Source organism: Balaenoptera acutorostrata, chromosome 3 (genome assembly GCF_949987535.1).
Source record: "Balaenoptera acutorostrata chromosome 3, mBalAcu1.1, whole genome shotgun sequence".
Classification (NCBI taxonomy): domain Eukaryota; kingdom Metazoa; phylum Chordata; class Mammalia; order Artiodactyla; family Balaenopteridae; genus Balaenoptera; species Balaenoptera acutorostrata.
Genome location: NC_080066.1, coordinates 92,216,719 through 92,240,216, shown reverse-complemented (window position 1 = coordinate 92,240,216; position 23,498 = coordinate 92,216,719). Strand labels below are relative to the sequence as shown.

Genomic DNA, 23,498 nt, shown 5'->3' with positions numbered 1-23,498 from the left:
GTTTTACTTCTTCTTTTCCAATTTGGATTCCTTTTATTTCTTTTTCTTCTCTGATTGCCGTGGCTAGGACTTCCAAGACTATGTTGAATAATAGTGGTGAGAGTGGACATCCTTGTCTTGTTCCTGATCTTAGAGGAAATGCTTTCAGTTTTTCACCATTGAGAATGATGTTTGCTGTGGGTTTGTTGTATATGACCTTTATTATGTTGAGGTAGGTTCCCTCTATGCCCACTTTCTGGAGAGTTTTTATCATAAATGGGTGTTGAATTTTGTCAGAAGCTTTTTCTGCATCTATTGAGATGATCATATGGTTTTTATTCTTCAATTTGTTAGTATGGTTTATCACATTGATTGATTTACGTATATTGAAGAATTCTTGCATCCCTGGGATAAATCCCACTTGATCGTGGTGTATGATCCTTTTAATGTGTTGTTGGATTCTGTTTGCTCGTATTTTGTTGAGGATTGTTGCATCTATATTCATCAGTGATATTGGTCTGTAATTTTCTTTTTTTGTAGTATCTTTGTCTGGTTTTGGTATCAGGGTGATGGTGGCCTCATAGAATGAGTTTGGGAGTGTTCCTTCCTCCACAATTTTTTGGAAGAGTTTAAGAAGGATGGGTGTTAGCTCTTCTCTAAATGTTTGATAGAATTCACCTGTGAAACCATCTGGTCCTGGACTTTTGTTTGCTGGAAGATTTTAAATCACAGTTTCAATTTCATTACTTGTGATTGGTCTGTTCATATTTTCTGTTTCTTCCTGGTTCAGTCTTGGAAGGTTATACCTTTCTAAGAATTTGTCCATTTCTTCCAGGTTGTCCATTTTATTGGCATAAAGTTGCTTGTAGTAGTCTCTTAGGATGCTTTGTATTTCTGTGGTGTCTGTTGTACTCCATTTTCATTTCTAATTTTATTGATTTGAGTCCTCTCCCTCTTTTTCTTGATGAGTCTGGCTAATGGTTTATCAATTTTGTTTATCTTCTCAAAGAACCCTTACTAGTTTTTTTTTAATGTAACTTTTTTTTTTCTTTCTGTAAGTAGTACGTGGAGTTACCATATGACGAAGCAATTCCAATTCCACTCTGGTATTGCTGGGTCCACACAAAAACTTGCACACAAATGTTCACAGCAGCACTATTCATAACTGCCCCAAAATGGATACAACATAACTATTCACCAACTGATGAATGGACAGATAAAATGTGGAATATCCATATAATGGAATTTTGTTCAGCCATAAAAAAAGAATTAAGTGCTGATATGAGCTACAAAGTGGATAAAACTTGAAAACATTTTGCTAAGTGAAAAAAATCCCATCACAAAAGACCACATTTTGTATGATTCCATTTATTAAATTTGCAGAATGGATAAATCTATAGAGACAGAAAGTAGATTAGTAATAGCCTAGGGCTTAGAAGAGAAATGGAGAATGACTGCTAATGGGTATGGGGCTTCTTAGCGGGAGGGTACTTTATAGTCTGTTGTCTGATAATCTGATATCTGGAGTCTCTGTGGATATATTTCTGTTGAATGTTTTGCTGAAAGGGTCTTTACTCTTCGTGCATCTGTCTATCTTTGGTTGTGTATGGGACTTTGTATATGAAATCTTATTTTTAGAAACAATCTGAAGCCTAGACAGATGTTACATTCCCTCAAAGAAGAATTCTGATTACTTTTTTCAGGCACCTGGGAGTGCCAGCAATCAAGTATCACTTTAATCCAATTCCAAGCTAGAGATTTTCTGGGCTACTCAAATGATGTGAAGCTGAGCTGCAGACGGTGCAAGGACTGGTTCACTTCCATTTCACCTTAATTCCTGGTGTGCAACCAGGTTGTGCGATTTGGGGGAAATTCCCTCAATTTCTTCCTTTATCATGCTATTTAGAATTAACTGTCTAAAGACTAACACATGATTAGGGACTGAATTGGATTAAAAATAAACATTTATCTTCACTTTCCCCTGAAACTGCCCTAAAATGATAGTAATGGAATAACACGGTAAAAACCCACAAGGACTAAGAGAAAAGAGAGAACAGGGGATGAGAGCTGCCTATAAATTTTTGGAAGACAGGACAGCTGATGGAGGAGTGATACCTAATCCAGATAGCAGGGTAAAGGAAGCAGAGACCAATGTGGGCCAGTTCACCACAGAATCCCACAGAAAATGTGCTGTTCCCATTATCAGTCGACAGGGGGAGGCAACCACAACTTGCATTGACGTGTTATGGTCTGTAATACACAATTACTGTATCACATCAAGGATATTTGAACTTGCCCATGTATTTTCACAGTCTGGTCAGGTGGGCCCTAGATCTAATACAACTGGACAATGTTCGAATATGCTATATTGGTGATATTATGGTTATCTCAAAATCTGAGGATCAAGCTAAAAGAGACCTTACTGAGGTCATAAATCATATAACTAATTGGGGATAATTGATTAACTCCAAAAAAGTCCAGGGCTGTACACAGACTATGAAATTTGGGGGGACTGCATACTGTAGACAATGAGCAATAAATTATTGCTTCCCACCTCTCAGGCTATAGGGACTCAACACCTAGTGGGTCTGTTTGGCTTTTGGAAAAATTGTATCCCTCACTTAGGGATACCGTTAGTTTCAGTTCATAAGATTACCCAGAAAAGGGCTATATTTGACTGAGGAGCTGAATAGCAGCAAGGCTTCTTAAAACCGCAGAGGGCTGTAGCCCAAATTATCCCATTAGGACCTTATGATCCTAATGATGAAATAAAATTAGAAGTGTTGGCTGCCTGCACTCATGCCAACTGGAGTCTCTGGCCAAAGGCAATATCTATTGCTCAATGGTGAACTGGACTTTTGAACTAGAAAAGTACCAAATGCTACTCTCTAGTATATTCCTTTTGAAGACAGTTACAGGCTTGTTATTGAGCATTTATGGAACAGCTCCAGTAACAGAAGGATATAAGATTATATTAAGACCTGAAATACCAGCATGTCATGGGTGATGTTAGAAAAGCATTCCAACAAGAAGGACAATGCCCAAACAAGTTCCATCCTAAAATGGATTTGGTACACAATGGGAGCATGTTCCTGGGAGTTTCCATGGGAGGAACTCACTGTAGTCACAAGCAAGTAGGCTTTTTTCCCCTAGGACTGACTATAGAGCCTCCTGAAGAGGATTGGCCAGCTGTTATTTGGCCCCTACTGAGCCTCAAACTCTTAATAAAAATTGCCCTATTTGCCAACAGGAAAGGCAGAATTTTCGGTTCCTCTGGGGAAGTATTCCCAGGGGAAAAGGTCCATCATATAGCTGGCAAATAGATTACATTGTCCCTTTACCTATTGTTTGGCAACTTAAATATTGGCCTTAAGGGTTTGGTTTCACATACCAATGGCTAAAGTCAGTGTTGCAAATTCTGTCAAAGGACTGCAACAACCACATAAACACACACATGTATCACCTTCCTGTTTGGCTCTCCTAGTTACATTTCATCAGATCAGATCAAGACACTTCACTGCCTATATATAGAGTGAAACGGTAGGCAAAGAAACATATTCAGTAGGCTTAGCATATTACTTGTCACTCTCAAAGTAATGGGTTAATAGAAAATGGGGATAAACAAAACATATGCTTTTTAAACTGAGGGAAAACAAGTGATTGAAGGGCCGTTCCACAAAATTATAGGACTATGTCTTATAACTTGACCTGAGGTGGATTAAAGGTAGAATTACATTAGATAATTGGGTAAAACTAATATTGTAGAAGCTAATAAAATGTATGATAATACTGATATTGACAATCAAATGTGAATGTTGGGAGACTGAACTAAACCCCTTTAGGATATTATCCCTGTGGAGAAGAACTGGCATGAAGAAAATTTTGACCTGAGCAATGGTAGGTCGACTACAGTCCCTGAATCCCTCAGCAGATACATACCATAAATACAATGGCTGTAGAAGAAGTAGACAAATTGTAAAGTTAGTTCAGAAGTACGACAAAGTTTATGCTGGAATTTTCAGCTATTTGTTTAAATCCATACCAGCTGCCCACGGATTATTACAAATGCATGGAATTTTCATGTACATTTTGATCGTCTACTTGATTATATATCATCAAGCAAGTAATGGCTCTCAAACCAACAGTGACCATTTTGTCCTAAAATGGTCTTGACCATGGATGAGGGGGATAGACCGTGCTGTGAGGGTTAATTCCTGCAGACCTGAAATTGGCCCGAACTGTTTTACTAAAATAAGAAATGTACCCACCTGACACTGACCTCTGGTCCAGGCATAACATCTACTGATTATTAGTGCTGTTTTGTAACCATGGGTGGGAGGAGTTTCAGGGCAAGCTGTTGACATTGTTTATTGATAACAGTGAAATTGACTTGCACCTGGTCTGAGACACCCAGAGGGTTCTGTCATTGGAACTGGTTACATAGCAAGTATATGCCCACGTGACCAACAGGGGATGAGAAACCCTGGTTGAGACTCTGTCTTGGGCTCCTTGGTTCTGAGATGGTCCATGCTCATACTGGTGGTTCCAGATCTGAGAAAGTGTGTCTAGACAGCCCTTACAGAGGGCTAACAAATGCAGGGCTTGGCTGCCCTGGACTCTTTGCTGTGAGATGGCCTTTGGCTGTGATGCATATCCTTACTTTAATACTATTGCTATATTGTGTCCTTTTCCTGCAATAAACTATAGATTTATAAGCACTGTCATTTTAAGTCCTATGAGACTTTAGCAGTCAAACCTCGTTTAACTGTTACTGTTAGTGCACTGTGATGGGAATCTAAGTGTTTTTCATATTCTTCTAATTTCTCAAAAAAAAAAGATCCTCTACATCCAAAAAGTTGACCAAAAAAAATCTGCGGTAGTGTATTTTTACATTCTTCTGAACTATTGGGTGGTATTCCTATGTAGTTGCAAGTTAACACACTAGAGTGGTCAGATCCATGAACTTTATTTTTAATTTTGTTTATTTATTTTTTTAAAATTAATGTATTAATTTGATAGCAATTGTGTGGTGGACACCAGGCTGCTTCTGTTTTCCTCCACAACTTTGACAAGAGGGGACACCCACAAGCAGTGCCAAGGATCTAAAAATAGAGACTTTATTAAATCATTCAGTTGAGCTATCTTTGTTGAAGTAATTGTCTTATTTAATAACCATGCAAAAGGCCAATGGAAGAGACACGATGAGATGAGGAAGAGGGAAGAGTCCAGGATGGCTTGGCCAACTGAGTCAGTTGTGATAGTGTTGAGCCTGCGATGCCTTTGCACATCCAGATAATGTCCACAGACAGTTGGGAACAGGACCTGGGGCTCAGGGCCAGGCCTAGACTAGAAGGTCCAGGCTTAGGGCCTCCCCTCCCACGTAGCCTCTGGGAATTACTGGTGGATATGCAGAGGGGAAGACCTGTGCACAGGTGAGATAACCCGGGAGGATCCAGGAGAGAAGAATAGGCCCCAGGGAAGCACCCTGTGGACATCCATCCTTAACAGAGGAAGAATACAATCCAGTGGAGGAGGTTGAAAATCAATAAGAGATGGGAGAAAGCGGTATCTCAGAAACCCAAAAGAGGAGAGACATTCAAAGGAATGGTCGTAAGGCCTGAATTGTGTCCACTGGAAATGACACTTGGGTCAGGGTTCTCAGCAGTACACTGAAGCAATAAGGTAGAAATCAGATAGCAAGAGATTGAGGAGTAAATAAAAGGTGAAAAAGTGGACATATCAGTAGATGTATTCTTTCTGGAAACTGAGCTCTAAAGGACAGTGACATTGCCAGAGGGATAGTTTTTGTTTTGAAGATTATTTTGAACATGACTGTTTGCTGAGGGAAAACACACACAGACAGAGGCTGGAGTTATAAGAAAGATGATAACTGATGAAGCCAGTTCCTGAAAGAGGAGAGAAAGATTAGAATCTAAGGACAGTTGTGTGGATTAGACCTGGTCAAAAGGTTCACCTCTTTCTCTGCAGCAGTGAGAGAAGTGTCTTTGTAGAGCGTTGAGAAGTACAGTTGAGTGATGAGAGGAAGACCCGACTTTTCTCTTTAGAAGCTTAGCTAGTACAGGCAAGGAGAGAGAATTTAACCAGGGAATGCAAATGCAGGTAAATCTATAGAGAATTGGAGCAGAAAAGCTGACGGAACTGACACCTGACGGCCTCTTATTTTCTCTGTGAAAAATGAAACAATATGATCAGATAAGAGAACAAAGTGAAGGTTTGGAATAGCCACTGAGGAGAATGTGGAGGGTTGTGTAATAGAATTGCAGAGTAGTATTTAGACCCGGGAATATATCCCCTAAGTGTGCACCAATCCACATGATTGTAAGGTTTCTTAAGCAGGATTCAGTCGAGCGTAGAATGGGCAGGTATTTCTGTGGTGTGTGAAAAAAGACACTAGGCTACAAAGGCATGGTCGAAACCCATGACCACTTCAAAGAACACCTCCCCCCATCCCCACCCCACAGATTTTTCATGGGTCAAAATACTGAGTATCTAGAGAATGGAGACTTTTTTCCTCTTCTGGGGCCTAGGATTAGTCCCTTATATTCAGAAGACATTCAGATATTGTTGACTGATTGGATTAATTAATAAATAAAATCTGACTCTGCTAAACATTTCTGAACACAAGCATTAGGTTTAAATTTTTATCTACTGGAGGTGAATATATTGATTAATTCAAAGCATTAGAACACTGTTCCAAGAGCTATATTCCCATAATTTACTTATGCTTAAAATGATTAAACTGATGCCAAACTCTAATAAAACCCATTCTGTAACACAAAAGTTTATTAGAATAAAAATATATGTACCGTATCCGACATTAAAATTATTTCACATCGCATGTAGGTTTTACCTCCATTAGTTTTTTTTTTTTAATACTTTTAAAGTCTGTGCTTCAAATAATTTGCACATCTGTAAACAAATCTTAGATTACCAAAGATGCAATGTATCCATTAGATACTGAACATCAAAATTTAGGAATTGGAACTGATAGTTATATCCTATTGCACTAAATATTCCTCTAGAATTCTGGACAGAGAAGAAAAAAGAGATTAAAATAAATCACTTGAAATGAGGTAAGTTGTATGAAAAGGTTTTTAATAGCAAATATCACCAATGTTGAGGTGAGAATATTAAAAATATTCATGGAAAATTCACTTAAATGTTTGCATAGTCTAGGTTATTTTTTAAAACAAAAAATTAAAAATTACCAAAATTCCTTATTAGAAAAAGAGACAATTACTGGTTCTATAACATCTGTGTACATACTGAGTCTTTTATTTAGAAAAAAGAAGTGATACAAACATTCACAAGTTTAGCAAAAAGGAAAAAAAAGTGACTATTAGGACTAACATTTCAAGCTGCCTTTTGGAAAGAAAATTAAAAACAGAGGTAGATGGTTAAATGTATTAGTAGCCAAGTTACTCAAATGACTAATTTTTTGTTTTGGTAGACATTCACCAAATTTTTATGCTTGAAGCCAAACAGTAAAAAATTTAGGAGAAGAGAGTAAGATCTAGCACAGGTTATTTTCCTTTTATCAAAGAAAAGTAACAAAAATAAACCAGGCTTAAGACCCCTGTTATGGATATGATTGTATAAAGCACTACAGTTCATGCACTTTTTAAAGCAGGAGAATGAACCTTATCCCTAAGCTTCCTAGGTTTATTTGAGGCCAAGCCCCAAGCCCCAGCAGGCCTGGTCAGTCAAAGTAGGACTGTAGGGTGCCTCGGCGCCGGACATCGCAGGTCCAGCAGTGGAAGCCTCCTCCCAGGGAATTGGCATTACGAATGTTAACCTTAATGGTACTGATACCTGCATGGAAAGAGAGAGACGTGGCCAGTTAGATGGACTCACATGAAGATTCTTCTATAGAAATGAGCCTAAAAATGGGTAGGAACCCTGTGGTTCTAACCCTTAAGTCCACCCCAGGATAGTCTTTCAGTTTTATTCATCAATTATATTTCATCTAATCTATTCCACTGCTAATATAAAACCTTCACCAGAAAGTCAGCAGAGACTCTGAAGTCTATTTTGTTCTATTGACTATTCACAAGTCAACAGGTTTCATGAGCGGATATATCTGACAAACGTTCAGAAACAATCCAAACAGTAAAATTTCAAGGCCTTTTAGAATTATGCTTTAACTACTTTGTCAGACTGTTTCTAATTTACCACATCAATTTAGTAAAAAAAAGTATAATTTAGCCAACCTGAAAAGTTGACTTTACCTACCCACGTATAAGCAGAGTTTATCTAACACAATTAGCTTGACCAGCCCACCTTAAGGAAACAATGGAACAGAGCTCATCTGGGTTGTATGGTCATACAGGTATCAAAGCTACTCAGGCAATTAGTTTAATCCAGCACCATTTGTATTAATATGGTTATGATGTACATGGCCCAGTCAACCAATGGTATTTTGGAAGAATCTGTTGTGTTTGGCATAATGGGGTTTTAAAAAGAAAATCTATTCTCCTCTCTCGAGGAATCCATTATTTTGAGAGGAAAGCTAAGCTACAGAGTTGCTAAAGGGTCCATTGGTATAGTTAGAAAGGCAGCATGAGTCATCTGGAAAGCCTTTCATGAGAAAGTAAGACTGAACAGGGCTTTGAAGAGTAAAAATAGGGTTTGGACATGGGTTCAGGAGTGGGCTTGGGATAAGAAGTGGGCTTTTAACCATGAGCATGGGTTTCCTGATAGAAAGACATATCTATCTTAGTCAGATGGCTAGAGCCATATTAACCCTGAATTGGAGAGAATTTAATTTGTTTTAACAAGTTCCCTATGTTCAAAAAGACTTTATTAAAAACAAAATTATAAATCAAATATTTGGTACTTAATAATATTTTAAGTTGAGAAACAATAAAATCTTAATGGACAAGGAAACTGAACCCAAGCAATTGGCTTATTTAACAAAAGCCACGAAAAAAAAAGTGGGATAGCATTAGGGGTGAAATCATTAGATTGGGCTCAATCTAAAACTAATGGGCTAATCTTTTTAAACTGATACTTCATTAAAGAGGGATGTTTCAAAGGGGCAAACAATATCTTCTGAGTAGTACACCTGAAACATAAGACATAAATCAAAACATGACTTGATTTCAACAAGTGTACCGCCTGGCTTTATTTGACACTTAGGATATGTCAAGTAGAATGATAGTGATAAACACACACTTCTGCACCCTAATAATAGCCGTATGAAAATTCTTTCAACGCTTTTCTCAGTATAGAATAACTGGTCTAAATTTTGAATACCACGATAAGCAAATTCCCACCCAAATAATAACCAGTTCTGCTTTTTAGTTGGAAGCTGAAATGATTTACTGACATCCTCTATTGTATTTCATTACTTTGTTCACAGTGCTTATCACACATATGTCACTTCTACATCTGTATCCTTATACGTCCTTTAAAATATGTAATGACAATTAAATTACTTTTAAAGGACCCCAACAATTTCTTATTTGGTGAAGGGCCAAATCTATATGCTCATCTGCAAAGGGGTAGTTCTCCACACTTGGGCACCAGGAAGTTAGATAAGTCACAGAAGATTGATAAACTTATTGCTAAGGGGGTGTCTGAGGAGCCTGGGATGCATCTCCAACCTTTTGAGGTTGTGATTGTTGAAAACAAATACATTGTCCATCTATGAAATAATAACTTGGTGCTTCTAAAAGGAACAGAAATTTAATTAGATAAATCATACATCAGACCTAGCATGTCATTTCTTCTCATTTAATATTTTTGAATATGAACATGTTTCATTTATTGTACATACCCAGCTTTTCAAACATCTTTTGAATCGGGACTTCGTTGGCATCCACCATAACACGCTTTTCATCTAGCATTAAGACATTCATGGAAAGCCATTTGGATGACATCCAGAGTGGGTGATCTAAAAATAGCAATAACTGTTAAATCATGTCTGCTGTTATTCTTGGTTAAAGCAAGGATTCAGAAGTGAAGAATCTTCAAGTGACAGCTCAATTCTTTCAATAGTTCAGTTTCCCTGTGAAAATTTATTTTAATCTTAAGACTATCTGTAAATGTTATGAATCAATCCATACTCATTACACATTTGAATTTCATCTTGTTGTCTTTAAAAAGCCATTTCTTGCTTTCTGTGATACTGTTTTATACTGATTTTTCCTGTACTTTCATTTTCATTTTCTATGGAAGGAGAGGTTGTGAACACAAGTCCAGCCTTGTTCTAGTACCCGTAGTGCCAAGCACCAGTTTACTGCTTACCAGGGAAATATTCTAAATTGCTAATATGCAGGCTGCTGTCTATAAGTGAAAGATTCTTGGCCACTGAAGTAATTATTTTAGGCTATGAGTATACAAAAGTAAACATACCATCTGGGATGACTGGTATTGGAGGAGTAACTATGGTCCATCCTGCTTTCTTGAAAAGATCAATCTGCAAGACCAAAATAAAAAAAAAAAACCCCCCAAACCCAAAGAGGCTTAAATCTATAGATACTATTCTTATCATTCTTGGTCTCTGATAGCCCTTATGATTAATAATTCTTTTTGAGAAGCTGTCTTCTCAACTGCCAAAATTAAAAAATTAAAATTTCAAAACATTTGGATGATTTTGTCTGAATCGTAGTTAAAATGTACACAAAATCCTCAGATTGCCAGATTAAAGTTAAAAAGTAACAGAAATGTTAAAGCTTTTAAAACTATTCTTGTGCTTTTCACAGGTTTCAGAGATTTTAAAAGACCACGAAGATATTTTCCTTGAGAAATCCCCATTAAAGAAAATGAAAATATTTCCTATTACTTAGTTATAAGAAAACAAAATACGACTATGTCAAACCCATAGTCCATCCACTTCATAGTCTGTCACTTTGCGTCTGTGACCATGGTATAAAGACAGGTGTTAGGAATATACTCCCAAAGAACCATAACTGTCCCTAGTGACCTATTATAACCCAACCATCCCTAGTTCACATACCCACTTAGTATATCAATAAATTATATTAAATAAATATTTAATAATATATATAATTGATTTATATAAATTATATATAAATAAATTAAAATTAAGTGAATAAGGAATCTTGGTCATTGGGTCTAAATATATAGACTAGAAATGAACAGTGATGTGGTAAAATAGTGAATTTTGCAATGGCGCACTGCAGCCCAGCAAATAACACAAAATCACTCACCGCCCAGCTGGAAGTAGGGGGCAGCGGGCAGAAGTAGGAGGCTGCAGGGGGGATAGACCTGCTGCAGTGCAGTGGTTCTGCCCCTCCCCTGCAGGGTGGGCCTGGCTGAAGGGGGCCCCACTGGAGAGGGAAGAAGACACCCACTACCTAGTGGTGTTACCCCAGACATGCAGAGAGCATCTTGTTTGCAATTCATCTGCTGAGGAACCTCAGCTGCAAGTTATGAGATAATACCACTCTGTTCAATAAAAACACACACATACGCACAAACTTGAGGCCCTGACAGCAGCAAGCAGCCAAAGTCAGTCTGATGACACTACACTAATTATCACGGCTATAGTGTATATTTCTGAGTGTTGGACATCTTGTAGTAAATATAACATAAGCAATCCAATGTTTGATCATAATAATGTGAGCATTGCTGAATCTGTCATTTAGAACCATTAGGAATCACGGGAGTGCTTAAAATAATAGTGGCAATTCCTTCAGTTGCCGAACTCTATTGATTTTCCAGAGTCCTAAGAACTCCCCTACCTGGTGACATGGTCGGTCAGGATTGGAAAGCACAAGACCGGGCCCAATGATATTGAAGGTGGCATCAATGTGCATCGGATTGGGGTCTTTAAAGGAGATGATATGTACTCTGTAGTCTGGAGCGAGATGCTTACGCATCCATTCAATGCCCATGTAGTTTGTCACCTGAAAATAAAAAAGGAGACATAAACCTATAAACATTTGGTTGTATGTTCAGATAACTAAAAATAGGATGAAAATATTTTAATTTCAGAAATTTAAAATATAATAATAAAGTGAGAAATTTCCCAGGTAGCCTTTATCAACCTGGCTTCTCTGTGCAAAGATGTCTCTTCCAGCTCGAATGAAGTCAGCAGCATCAAAGCATGGCTCGAACTCAGTCGTCACAAATTTTCCCTGAGCAGCCAATTTGTGTCTGTCTTCTACAGAATGGATGGGGTAATCCTAATTGGAACAAGAATGAACACACACAATGCCTTGGTTCATGAGGAGATGACTGATAGGGCCTTCATTACTAAGAAAATTAGTTCAACATCATCATTTCCTGAAATACTACTGCCCTGTTCTAGACTGAAACATGCATGGGAAGATGTAGGCCCATGCTAAGCAAACCAAAATAAACCAAACCACCAACAAAAAAAAACTAGGCATGACAAGTTCCTCAAACTTGGAAGCAAGTGGTACTGAGGCAGTAATGAAACTGAAAACATTCCATGACCCATACAATGATTTATGTGTCTATCTACAGTATTGAAAATCTGCAAGATGAAGTCATTCTGTTCATTTGAAAAAGGAAGTTGGCCCTGAGCCTAACTCATACCACAAAATGCGATGCCATGCATCCCCTACCAAATTTGATTGGGTGTGCGGTTGGGTAATAGATTCATTACTTACTTCTGTCTTTAAACCCCTAAAGGGTTTAAAGAAATTTTCATTTTTTGATTCTTCTATAAGTGATCAAATAGTAAGTGATCTAATAAGAGACATATACTTCCTTTCACTGTGAATATGGCCTACAGACCAAATTCTTTTTCTAGAAGAGGCTGGAGTTCAGCCTAGTACTGTTCTGTCTCCACCAATGAATAGCTGTGCGCCTTTAGACAAGTTTTCCTCCCTGTAATGGAATGAAACTACTCCCTCATGGGGTTGTTGTGAAAAATAAACAGGACTGAGGATGTAAATAAAGTACTTAGTTCAAGATCTGGCACATGGTAAACACCAGTAAGTGTTAGCTATTATTATTACTGTTATTATCACTTATCATTTACTCTTATTTTCATCATAAAACAATCAGTTTTCGAAAAGTAGGTGATCTCAGCTTCTGAAATACATAATAAATACAAGGTATCAGAGACTCTCTCAGTCTCTGTGGATTATTTAGAAAAGTTACGAATAAGCTCTCCCATAATTGGGGACTTACCTGGTCATAAAGCTCATCAGCCATTGTGGGCTTAGGAGCTGTTGTCCACTTGGCCCCGCGGCGGAAGTAGTCTTTGATAATTGCTCTGTATGCGCGGTACTCAAAGAAGCGAGCGCGCCAGGCCATGGGAGCCTCGATAATCTCATTTCCCACAACTATCAGGATGTCTCGAGGCATTGCACCATATAAACCTGTCAGGCCAGAAGGTTCCAGAGCAACTTCAGTGATGCTAACTTCCAAGACAGAAGAGTCTATATAATGTGATTTCATTCTTTGGTAAAAAAATAAAAATTACAGAAAACCTATATGTGTATATGTATATCATTATACGCAAATGAAAAAATATTAAATGGTACATGCTAGACTGTTAACATGAATTCTGTGTGGGGATGGTGAAGCCAGGCCAAACAGAAAAAAAAAAAAGAAAAGAAAGGAAGAAGAAAAGAGAAAAAGAAGCATCTCTTGTTCAAAGAGATCTTGAACCACCAAGTTTTCACCTTTTGTAACTCCTAACAGAGTTTTTCAGGGAATATCAGTACCACGAGATGAAAATTGGGCCAAGGATCACTTACAACTGTAAATTAGAACACACCGAACTCCGCAACTAAGGACCCCACCTGCCACAACTAAGACCCAGCACAACCAAATAAATAAATATTAAAAAAAAAAAAAAGAACACACTGAACTCAGGCACAAAAACAATCCTGCAGCAATGTCAGTTAAAAATAAGATGGGAATGTTTCTGTTCCCCTTTTAATTTCTGTTCTTGAGGAAAATTAAATGGAATCCACTGGTCTTATGTAAGGAAATGCTCATGAAGTTTAGAAAAACTGCTTCTTTCAAGGAAATTCTAGATTTACAATGGAGTTTAGAATGTGTACATCTAAGTCTTACCAAAAAGAACCAAACTGTTCCTAAATAATCTTTAAAGTTTTGAAGGATTATTAAAACAAAGGGATCTCTGAGAAATAATCAGAGCTTTCTCCTTACATATTGAGAGAAATAAAAAAATTAAGACTCTAGCAGTTTAAGTATCCAACATCACTTACCCGTAGACTCAAAATCAGGAGTTTTATACTTCAAGGACCAGTCAATGGTGTCAGGCCTCCTCACTGTCACTCCTTCCATTTTTAAAATATTGCACATTTCTTCAATTTCGGCAACAGCCTTTTTCAAATGATCTTTGGGAAAATGATGGCCCCCATACTTTTGGTAAAAAGTCCAGTACTTTTCATATGTGTTGGCCTAGAACCAGAAGAAAGTAAGTGAAATAAATACTTACAGGAAAAAATTACAGCTCAAGATAGATTCATAGGTTGTGAACAATTACTTGTATAACTTAATGGAATTGAGACTGAGACCACACCTGGTGCAGTGTTCATCCCCAGAACCAAGCACACTGACTGTGGGAAGACACTCAATATTTGTTGAATGAAGATCTCTAAATTCTCTGGATGTTTTGAGACCTTTTGTTCCTTCTGCCTGAGATCTTACCATGTGCCTTACCACACACAGCATGTCTGCCCTCACATGGACTTGGAATGCTCTTGGGCCAGTTTTTACATGCTTCATAGACAAAATAGGACATGGACGCTCCCATTAGACAGTCTCAATGAAATCAAATAAGAGAACAAACAAAATAGCTTAAGAGAATAAAAGCACACCTATACGAAGATAAAACCATGGGCTACCCAGGCATCCCAGAATTCTGTCTAAAAAACAGCACTTCAAGATACTTTGTAGGAAAATAGGACACTGCTCCCTTAAAGGTTAGGGACATACTCTCAACTATGCTTTGTTTCTCTTAAAAAGCCATTACTGATTATTTTCTCATTCAGCAGAATCACCACTTGGCAAACCTGTGCAGCGGTGCAAGTCTACCTTTAGTGCTTCCTACACTTCCCTGCCAAAGTGTCTCTCCCCACCAACCTCTCTTCTCCCCAATCCGTCTAAGCTCTCATAGTGCTTCAGCTCCTTTCACCATAAAAAGAAGTGATTTGATAAGCAAATCCCCGAATTTTTAAGTAGCTGAAAAAAAAATCTTAACATTTAGAAAGTGTCCAAGGGTTATACGCATTTTAAAAGACAACTGAATGGAGAGCAGTTGAATGCTTTAAAAAGGCTCAATCAATTTGCTAAAAATTACTGTTGAATTAGGGTAGGTACAACAACTATAAAAGACTGGTTTTCAAAAGTGGAAAAGTCTGGAAGGATTCTTCATTCAGATTGTTTTCCATGTGCAAAGTTCTTAGTCAAATTAAAAAATGCGTTGGGAAATGTAGGAGACGCACATGGATATAATTTATCAAGACACATAAAGCAGAATTCCAATCAGAAGATCCAAATGCTAAGTAAAAGCCTTGGACCTTCATCAAAAGATTGGCAAAGCAACGTACATTTATATGTTTTAAGTTTTTTTTTTTTAACATCTTTATTGGAGTATAATTGCTTTACAATGGTGTGTTAGTTTCTGCTTTATAACAAAGTGAATCAGTTATACATATACATATGTTCCCATATCTCTCCCCTCTTGCATCTCCCTCCCTCCCACCCTCCCTATCCCACCCCTCTAGGTGGTCACAAAGCACCGAGCTGAGCTCCCTGTGCTATGCGGCTGCTTCCCACTAGCTATCTATTTTACGTTTGGTAGTGTATACGTGTCCATGCCACTGTCTCACTTTGTCCCAGTTTACCCTTCCCCCTCCCCGTATCCTCAGGTCCATTCTCTAGTAGGTGTTTTTAAAATGTTTGCTTATATCATTGATTAACCAACCACTAGTCCTAATCATGTCCGATAAGGTTTCCATTATTATAAATCAGATAACTTCAGACAGTGGTAAGTGCCATAAAGAAGGGGAAACTGGGTAATGAGATAGACTATCTAGATGTCTAGCTCTTTAATGTCAAAGACCATGTCTTTTCCAGATTATATGTCTCTACTTCCACTTTCACCTCAATATTTATTTATTTGATAAATATCAAACATACGGAAGCAGACCTGCCTCTTGTTAGTTCAATACCTAGGTTCACATCAATTAGGCTGGAGCTGAGTCTTCTGGGGAGGGAATAAGAATCTGAAAAACAGGTCTTCAGCAAACAGGGAGATGCCAGTGAAGCTCTAAAACAGGGGCTGGCAAACTAAAGTCCACGGGCCAAATCTGGACTGCTGCCTGTTTTTGCAAATAAAGTTTTATGGAACATAGAAATACTCATTTACATATTGCCTGTGGTGGTTTTGCACTACAGTGGCAGAGCTGAGAGTGGAGTAGTTGTGACAGAGACCTATGGTCTGCAAAGCCTGAAACATTTATTATCGGGCCCAGTAAAGAAAAACCTTGCCAAACCCTGTCTAAATGATCAGTTAGTTGCTTTATTTTTGAAGATCTATAGGTAAACAATAAGCTCAGTTTCTGGCCCATGAAAAATGTTATCAGAATTAAAAATTTGATTGCTTGTTAAGATCAATCCACTCTTTTAAAGAACAAAACAAAACAAGAGCACTCTGTTGTTTTGTACTCCTAGGAGGTCCTGCAGTAGCAACCAGAGGAGAGGATAATAACGACTCTTTATATTCCCCTCAGACATCCTGGTACTACTCATCCATTCACCACTTCCTCCTTCTCATGCCACGCACATCTCGTACAGCCCACGAGGGGACAAGAAGTCTTTGAAAATTTAACACTGGGTTAAATAGTTTCTGCTGCGCAGCCATGTTTTTTTGCTGGACACATTCCAAAGTAGCCCATGTGACTATTCGTGCAGAGTGAAGCTTGCTTGATAAATATAAAGTAAACTTTCCTGGGAGAAAAAAGTTATTTGAACAAGTGTGAATTCTCTTGTATAGTTCATTACTCTGGCTAAGGTTGGACAAAGTCTGAATGATCAGGCCAGGCTACATTTTCCAAGAGATAGTTGGAAATTATTTACACTTCCTTTATAACCCTGCTAAATAAGTTAGCAATCATTTACCAAGTGTCTGCAAGATAAGAAAACACTATATTAAATGCTTAGCATGTGATGTTTTTAATAATCTGTTGCAGACATGTAGCTGCATTCCTAGAAACTTGATAGTCTTTCAGAGCCTAAAATCTTTTAGGGGTGTTTGCCAAATGAATTTTAAATACTGTCTTTGGAAGGCTAGGAAATCTCAATAGAAACATTATTTATCCAGCTGCAAACTTATATTACATTAACCTTGATCGACTTTGTATTTTTTTTATTAATTTTTATCGGAGTATAGTTGCTTTACAATGTTGTGTTAGTTTCTGCTGTACAGTAAAGTGAATCAGCTATACGTATACATATATCCCCTCTTTTTTGGATTTCCTTCCCATTTAGATCACCACGGAGCACTGAGTAGAATTCCCTGTGCTATACAGTAGATTCTCATTAGTTATCTATTTTATACATAGTAGTGTGTATATGTCAATCCCAATCTCCCAATTCATCCCACTCGACTTTGTATTTTTAAAAGGTCCTTTTATCAAGGGCTTTAGAAAAAAAAGACAAAAGCAAAACAAAAAGCAGATATTTGATGGAAAGTATTCACTATGTTTGCAGAATAAAAAGCCACATAGCTTTCAAAAATTGTGCTTCCTGACAACTATGTTCCTCATTCCCATAAAATTTTTCTAGCACTTACATCTTCCAACATATCGTATGCTCTAACTGCCTATAAATGGTTTACTACGTTATTTTATATTTCATTGGTCCCAAACAGATTAATATATCTGTGTCATTCTTCTCCAACTAGAAGGTAAGACCTTCTAGTTGGCCATGCATGTCTTAGATTTAATTTCCTCTCCCTCGATACCTAGTTTCTTATGTGTCATAAAGCAGAAATAACCAGACAAATGAATGAAATCAATACTGCTAAAGCTACTATTATCTACAATCATTATACCCTCAACACACTTGGCAAACTGCATCCGTACAACTATAATGAGTTGTAGTTTTGTCCTTTAAAAATAAGTAACATGTAACCTTTTACCTTCCTATTTAATCTCATTAGGTAGATAGCAACCCTCTTAATATCTTCATTTTAGTGAGGCCCAGAAATTTGTGGAATCAAGATCACAAGGTCAAATAGCTGATTAACTGAGATTAGCTAATAAGCTTTTATCAAATACCTAATTCAATCCTGATCTCCTGACTTCAGCCTGGCACCTTCCAAAAGTCCATGAAATTTCAAAATCTAAAATCATAGATCAAGTGACAAAGAACTCAAAATAATGTCTTAGAATTCTGATTCCGTAAGATCACATGATATAAAAGTCAATTATTCTAAAGACAAATAGAAGGATAAACTATTGCCTGAATTTGAAATTTAATTCCACCCAATTAAAGTGGTTAGGGGATGGGACTTCCTTTCAAGAAAAGACTTAAAAGATTGTGCCTTTTTAAAACATGTGGATGATACATAAATTAATCTGTTCATCAAATTTCAAATATCAAAACCAAAGGTAGTTTCAGAACAACTAGAAGAAGTTATGACTTTTTCTATTACCTTCTCTTCAAGGTCTAACTCAAGAATTATTTTCTTCGTTTAGGAAGAAGACTTCCTAACTATCCAGCATTTGGTCATTGCTTTTCCCTTAGCTCTCCTGGTATTTGAATTCAACTGCCTTGTGCTAGTTGCCATAAGATACTTAGTATTAGTCTTCACTTCTACGTAATAAACATCATACCTCTCCAGATGGAAAGCAAGTTCTTTTGTGCTAATAACTCTGGAGCCCTGATACAAGGTAGGCAACATTTCTGATGATGATGACAGTGATGTAACAGAACTTATTTCCTCAACCCACATTACAAATAAAAATGTTAATATTCAGGAAGAATTTAAGTACACTGAAGATATATTTGTAACCCATTATTAATGGAAGCTTAAGCTGCATCTGAAGTGTGGATGGAACCCTTATGCAGTATATAACCGGAATACCAGCCCACAGAGACTCTGGTCATAAAAATATTACAGATAAAGAGCACTAAGAGTTTAAAAAAAGGAAGATATTACTTGTTACCAGGGAAGTCCTGGAAGGCTTTGTGGGAGGTGCCACTGGAACTAGGTGGTAGGAAGAGGGGGAGGTTTAAACTGCAGACAAAAGGGGTGCAGGAGGGTAGGTGGGAGACTTCTAGGTGGGAGAAAAGGCCTGAGGCTTGTTTGGTAGTAGTCTAATGTGGCTGTTTATATGGTTATCTTATAAAGTCTGCTGAAACCTGGGTGAAATTATTAGAGGAGAGAGGCTAGCAAAATAGAGGATTGATAGGAGCAGATGAGTAACAATATTGAATTTGGGTTTTAAAAAATTACTCTGTTAGAAGCTAGAGGTGGTTTAGAGAGTACAGCAAATAGGGGAGACCAGTTAGGAGTTAACTGCAATAGTCCAGGCAGTAGATGAGATCCTGACCTAAGGCAGTAGCAGAGGGATGGAGGTAAGGTTCATTTTGATAAAAGACTTGTTCGATCTTGGAGAATGGATGTGGAGGATGTGACTGAAGGAGAAATAAATAAAAGTTTTAGCTTGAATAAACAGGAATGCCAAAAACTGAAAGGAAGGAATGAAGAACGTCCCAGTGTTGCAGAGTGGCTCGCAGCTGAACTCAAATGTGCCACGTCTGAGGTCCAGTGGCAATATCCAGCAAGGAATTTAACGTGTTCATATGGACAGAATTCAGGAGAGAGATCTAGACCAGAGTGGAGGGGTGGGAGGAAACTATGAGAACAGCTACAGTGAAATTCTGTTCAGCCCAACATTACAGACCGTAAAGGAAGATGTGAGGAATAGTGAAAGAACTAATATCCCCCCCACCCCCCGAAACTGTCTCCCCAAACCTGAAGGAGGGAGTAATCATTGGTGTAGATAGTGTCAAATACTGCAGAGATGCCAAGTAAGATATCATCAGCCACTGGATCTGGGTGGTCTTGGGTAAGCTAAAGTGAACGCAGTTACAGAGGAGAGTGGGAGCAGAAGCCAGACTGCAGACCATGAGGAATGAACCCGCTCAGACATGTGAAACCCCGGCTTTACCTTCACCTCCACAGTGAATGGTGGAACACAGGCATTTTCTGCTCTGCCCACTATCACTTCCTCTAAGGGGTCCCATTCGTTGTAGGAGGAGACAGGGCAGTCCTTGGGCAGAGGATCAGTGGCCTTGTCGTCAGCTGCACAGGAATTCCGGGAGGAAGCCGTAGCTGCCTGGGTGCTCTGGAAAGTTCGCTGCACCCATCCTGTTACAGTTCTTCCAAGCTTCCAAGAACAAAGAAAAGATTATTGTGTGGTCCTGCACAGTACTTGGGGGAGGGGGAAGTAGAGGTGGGATGAAAACCCAGGATAACACAGCCAGGCATTTAAAATCTTTTAGGAGAATGTAAACCGAGATGTTAGTGGATAGGTGGGTAGTGGGGTTACAGATTTTACTTTTGTGTTTATTTATACATTATCTTTTTATCTATTATGTTAATTGGTATAACTCTTTAAAACTTCTCAGAAGATTTTGTCCCCAAAGACCATACACCCCCATTTATATCTCGGAATGGTTTTCTGCAATCAAGCCTTAAGCAAGTTTTCTGCAGATGATGGGTCACCCTTCTTCCCAGAAAACTACAGACAGTGGCTCCGGATCTCCCTGCCAAGTCCAGCTGGGGGAGGGAGCCTCCTGTCCCTTTCAGTACCAAAGGTTACTAGTGTTAGGATCCTCTCCCCCCGCCCCACGCAAATGAAAATACAGAAGCATTTTAAATGACTTTATCTTTCAGAATAATCAGCTTCAAACCATCAATTTGTCCTCACTGACACACACTTCACATTATTTGGCACTGCAATTATGAGAGAGTGACCAAGTGCCATGGGCTTATTTTACAGATGGTCCACAGTACCCTAGCCAAGATAAGGATTAACTAACCCAGGTACAAACTTAAACAACTAGGAAGGAGATCTAAGAACTTCAAAGAAAGGCTTTTGAAAATGTAGAGCCCATAAACTCTAGAGCAGGGAGAGTCCCGCATACACTGGGCAAACCTCAACCCCACAAATCTCTATCCGGTTCTGTGAAAAGCCTTAGGAAGGAGGCAGGAGGGGAGCCAGGGTGGAGACTAAAAAGCAGGAGGGAGTGAGTGACAGCTGTTCTGAAGCCAATTGCTGGGGGAAACCAAACTGCCTGGCTATTCCTGTCCCAGGAGCTAGAGAGGGTTTGCTGCAGGCGCGTGCTTCCATACCAGGGAAGCGGAGGGCAGGACCGGGCAGAAATCTGGGTACAGACCGAATTCGCTCCAACTCCTCTCGCTACTCAGGACTCCGTTACACTTGGAATGAGCCTGCTCGCTCCCCCTCCGTCCCCGAGTCCCACTTCGCCCCTTCTCCAGTCCATCCACGGTACACGCATGCCCAACTCTCTGCCCACCCATAGCGATGAGCCGCCAAAAGGCCGCCCTTTTTCACTAATCGGTGTTGCTTGTCGCCCTCGCCCCCTCCGGCTGGGGAGGGCGGCGCCCCCCGCGCTGACGGCCAACGCAGCCCGAGGCGCGCAGACCGCAGCTGTGCCCACTGGGTGTGGCCCCAACGCACGCCCCCTTCCCCTGGGACACCGCCAAGCTTCCGGCAGCCGGCAAAGGCTCCTGAAGACGAGCTTCCAAGGGGGCCCAGAAAGGACAGGGTCGTGCAAGGCCGGAGGGGGAAAGCCAGGGAAGGAGAGGGGGAAGAGAGCACGCGGCCGCCCGATGAGGCGGCGGCGCACGCACCCGAGACCCGATGTAGTGCACCGCTTCGGCGCCGCGGCTCCCGCCGCGCAGACACCGCACCCGCAGCATCGCCTCGCGCCCGCTTGGTCCACAAGTCGACTGTTCTCAGCCCTCGGCCACCTCCTTCCGAGTGCCCCGAGAGCGCGCCCGCAGCAGGGTGTCCCGGTGCGCGGCCTTTTGTAGCCTCGCCCCGCCCCGGCCGCCACCCCGCGCGCCCCATTGGCTGCCGGGAGCAGGTGGCGGGGCCGCAGAGCGCACGGCGGCGCGCGGGGCCGCCCGGGAGTTAGGAAGGGCAGGGAGCGCGGGGGACGCGGGGTCAAGTCCCACGGGCTGGCACTCTGTTAGCTTGTCAGTCCTCCCACGGGTTTCTGCCGAGCTCTGCCAGCCCCGCCCGGGTCCGCCGTACCAGGCCCCCTGTCTCAGGGACGGGGAGGAGGACGCGATTTCTGACGAGTCAACGTAATGATATATACAAGTATGGTTTTAAATTTACATTTATAGATTTAAATATGCAAAGCGTGAGTACAGTCTCACGTTTAAATTCATCTCCGTGTACTGACCCAGTCCCCTCATTTTGCAGTGAACAAAACCACCTGAAGTTTAGGTGGCTTCTTAGGGCAACACCAGGATGGAGCCTGGAGGGGACCAAGTCTGGAACTCAGGTCATCCGCTCCCCGGGGTGCTGCGTGCTCCACCCACTAGCCTGTTACGTGTTCTTTGGAATACTTGTTGTTTCAAATAGTCTTCGGCCGTGGTCCCTGGCTTGAGAAACTCAGTCATGAAAATAGAGATAAATGTGGGCCAGAAATAAGGGAGGACTACAGGGAGTTTTTTCCCTTCTATTTCATGTATTTAAAATTTTGTTTCAATTTGATAAGGATACATTTGTTAGAAAAGTAGCTCCCAAACAGTGCAAAGTTTTAATTGCTGAGGATTTGTGCAAAACTAGAGAACTCGGTTTAACATTTATGTTGTTAGAAGGAGAGGGGACAGAGAGTATTTCATGTCTGTGCCTACAATATATGTAATTATTTATTTTTAATGAGCTGTCTTTTAAACTGTGGTGTCTTTCACTCATTTTCCAGTTCAGGCGCTAGACAAGCAGGATAGCATGGTGGAAACAGCCATGGAGAGGGAATTGGGAGAATTGGTTTCTGGTCTTGACTCTGTTATAGACTACCTTGTGTCTTCTTGAGTTGCAATCTTCTTATCCTCAAAGGGAGAACAATTGCATTTATTGTCCCCAGCACACAAATGGGCCAAAAGGAGAGATCGTACACGTAGAACTTAATGTGGCACTAAAAGCTATACGAATTTGAGGTAATATTTTACCAGCCCTAAGAATAAGGAGGCCTCCAAATGTGATAATCAGGTGAAAGGAGTCAATAAATCTAGGTTCTTGTCTTAGCTTTGCTACTAACTTGCTGTGTGACCTGGAATCAAATTCTTTCCTCTTTCTCATGAAGGTGTCACACTTCTAGTAAAGGCTTTGGGAAATCTCTAACATTTCTCAAACTTTACAGGGTGCCTTCTCCCAGCAATTAAGTGCAGCCACCTCTAAGTTCTAATTCTCTCAGTGTACTTAGCGTGGCCAGAGATGTGCTGCTCTTCAATAACGGAATGTAAGGGGACA

The 23,498-nt window shown here is 39.8% G+C and overlaps 1 protein-coding gene across 1 annotated transcript; it reads right to left on the bottom strand.

Annotated features, from left to right (window-relative positions):
• Positions 1-7,074: 7,074 nt before the first annotated feature.
• On the bottom strand, positions 7,075-22,030 carry GATM (glycine amidinotransferase). Its single transcript, XM_007169721.2, has 9 exons — positions 21,866-22,030; positions 20,157-20,375; positions 14,178-14,373; positions 13,129-13,319; positions 12,015-12,152; positions 11,709-11,873; positions 10,357-10,420; positions 9,779-9,895; positions 7,075-7,812 (listed from the first exon to the last, which is right to left on the bottom strand). The coding sequence occupies exons 1-9, from the start codon at positions 21,932-21,934 to the stop codon at positions 7,700-7,702; spliced, it is 1,272 nt and encodes a 423-aa protein (XP_007169783.2). The 5' UTR covers positions 21,935-22,030; the 3' UTR covers positions 7,075-7,699.
• Between the last annotated feature and the right edge of the window lie 1,468 nt (positions 22,031-23,498).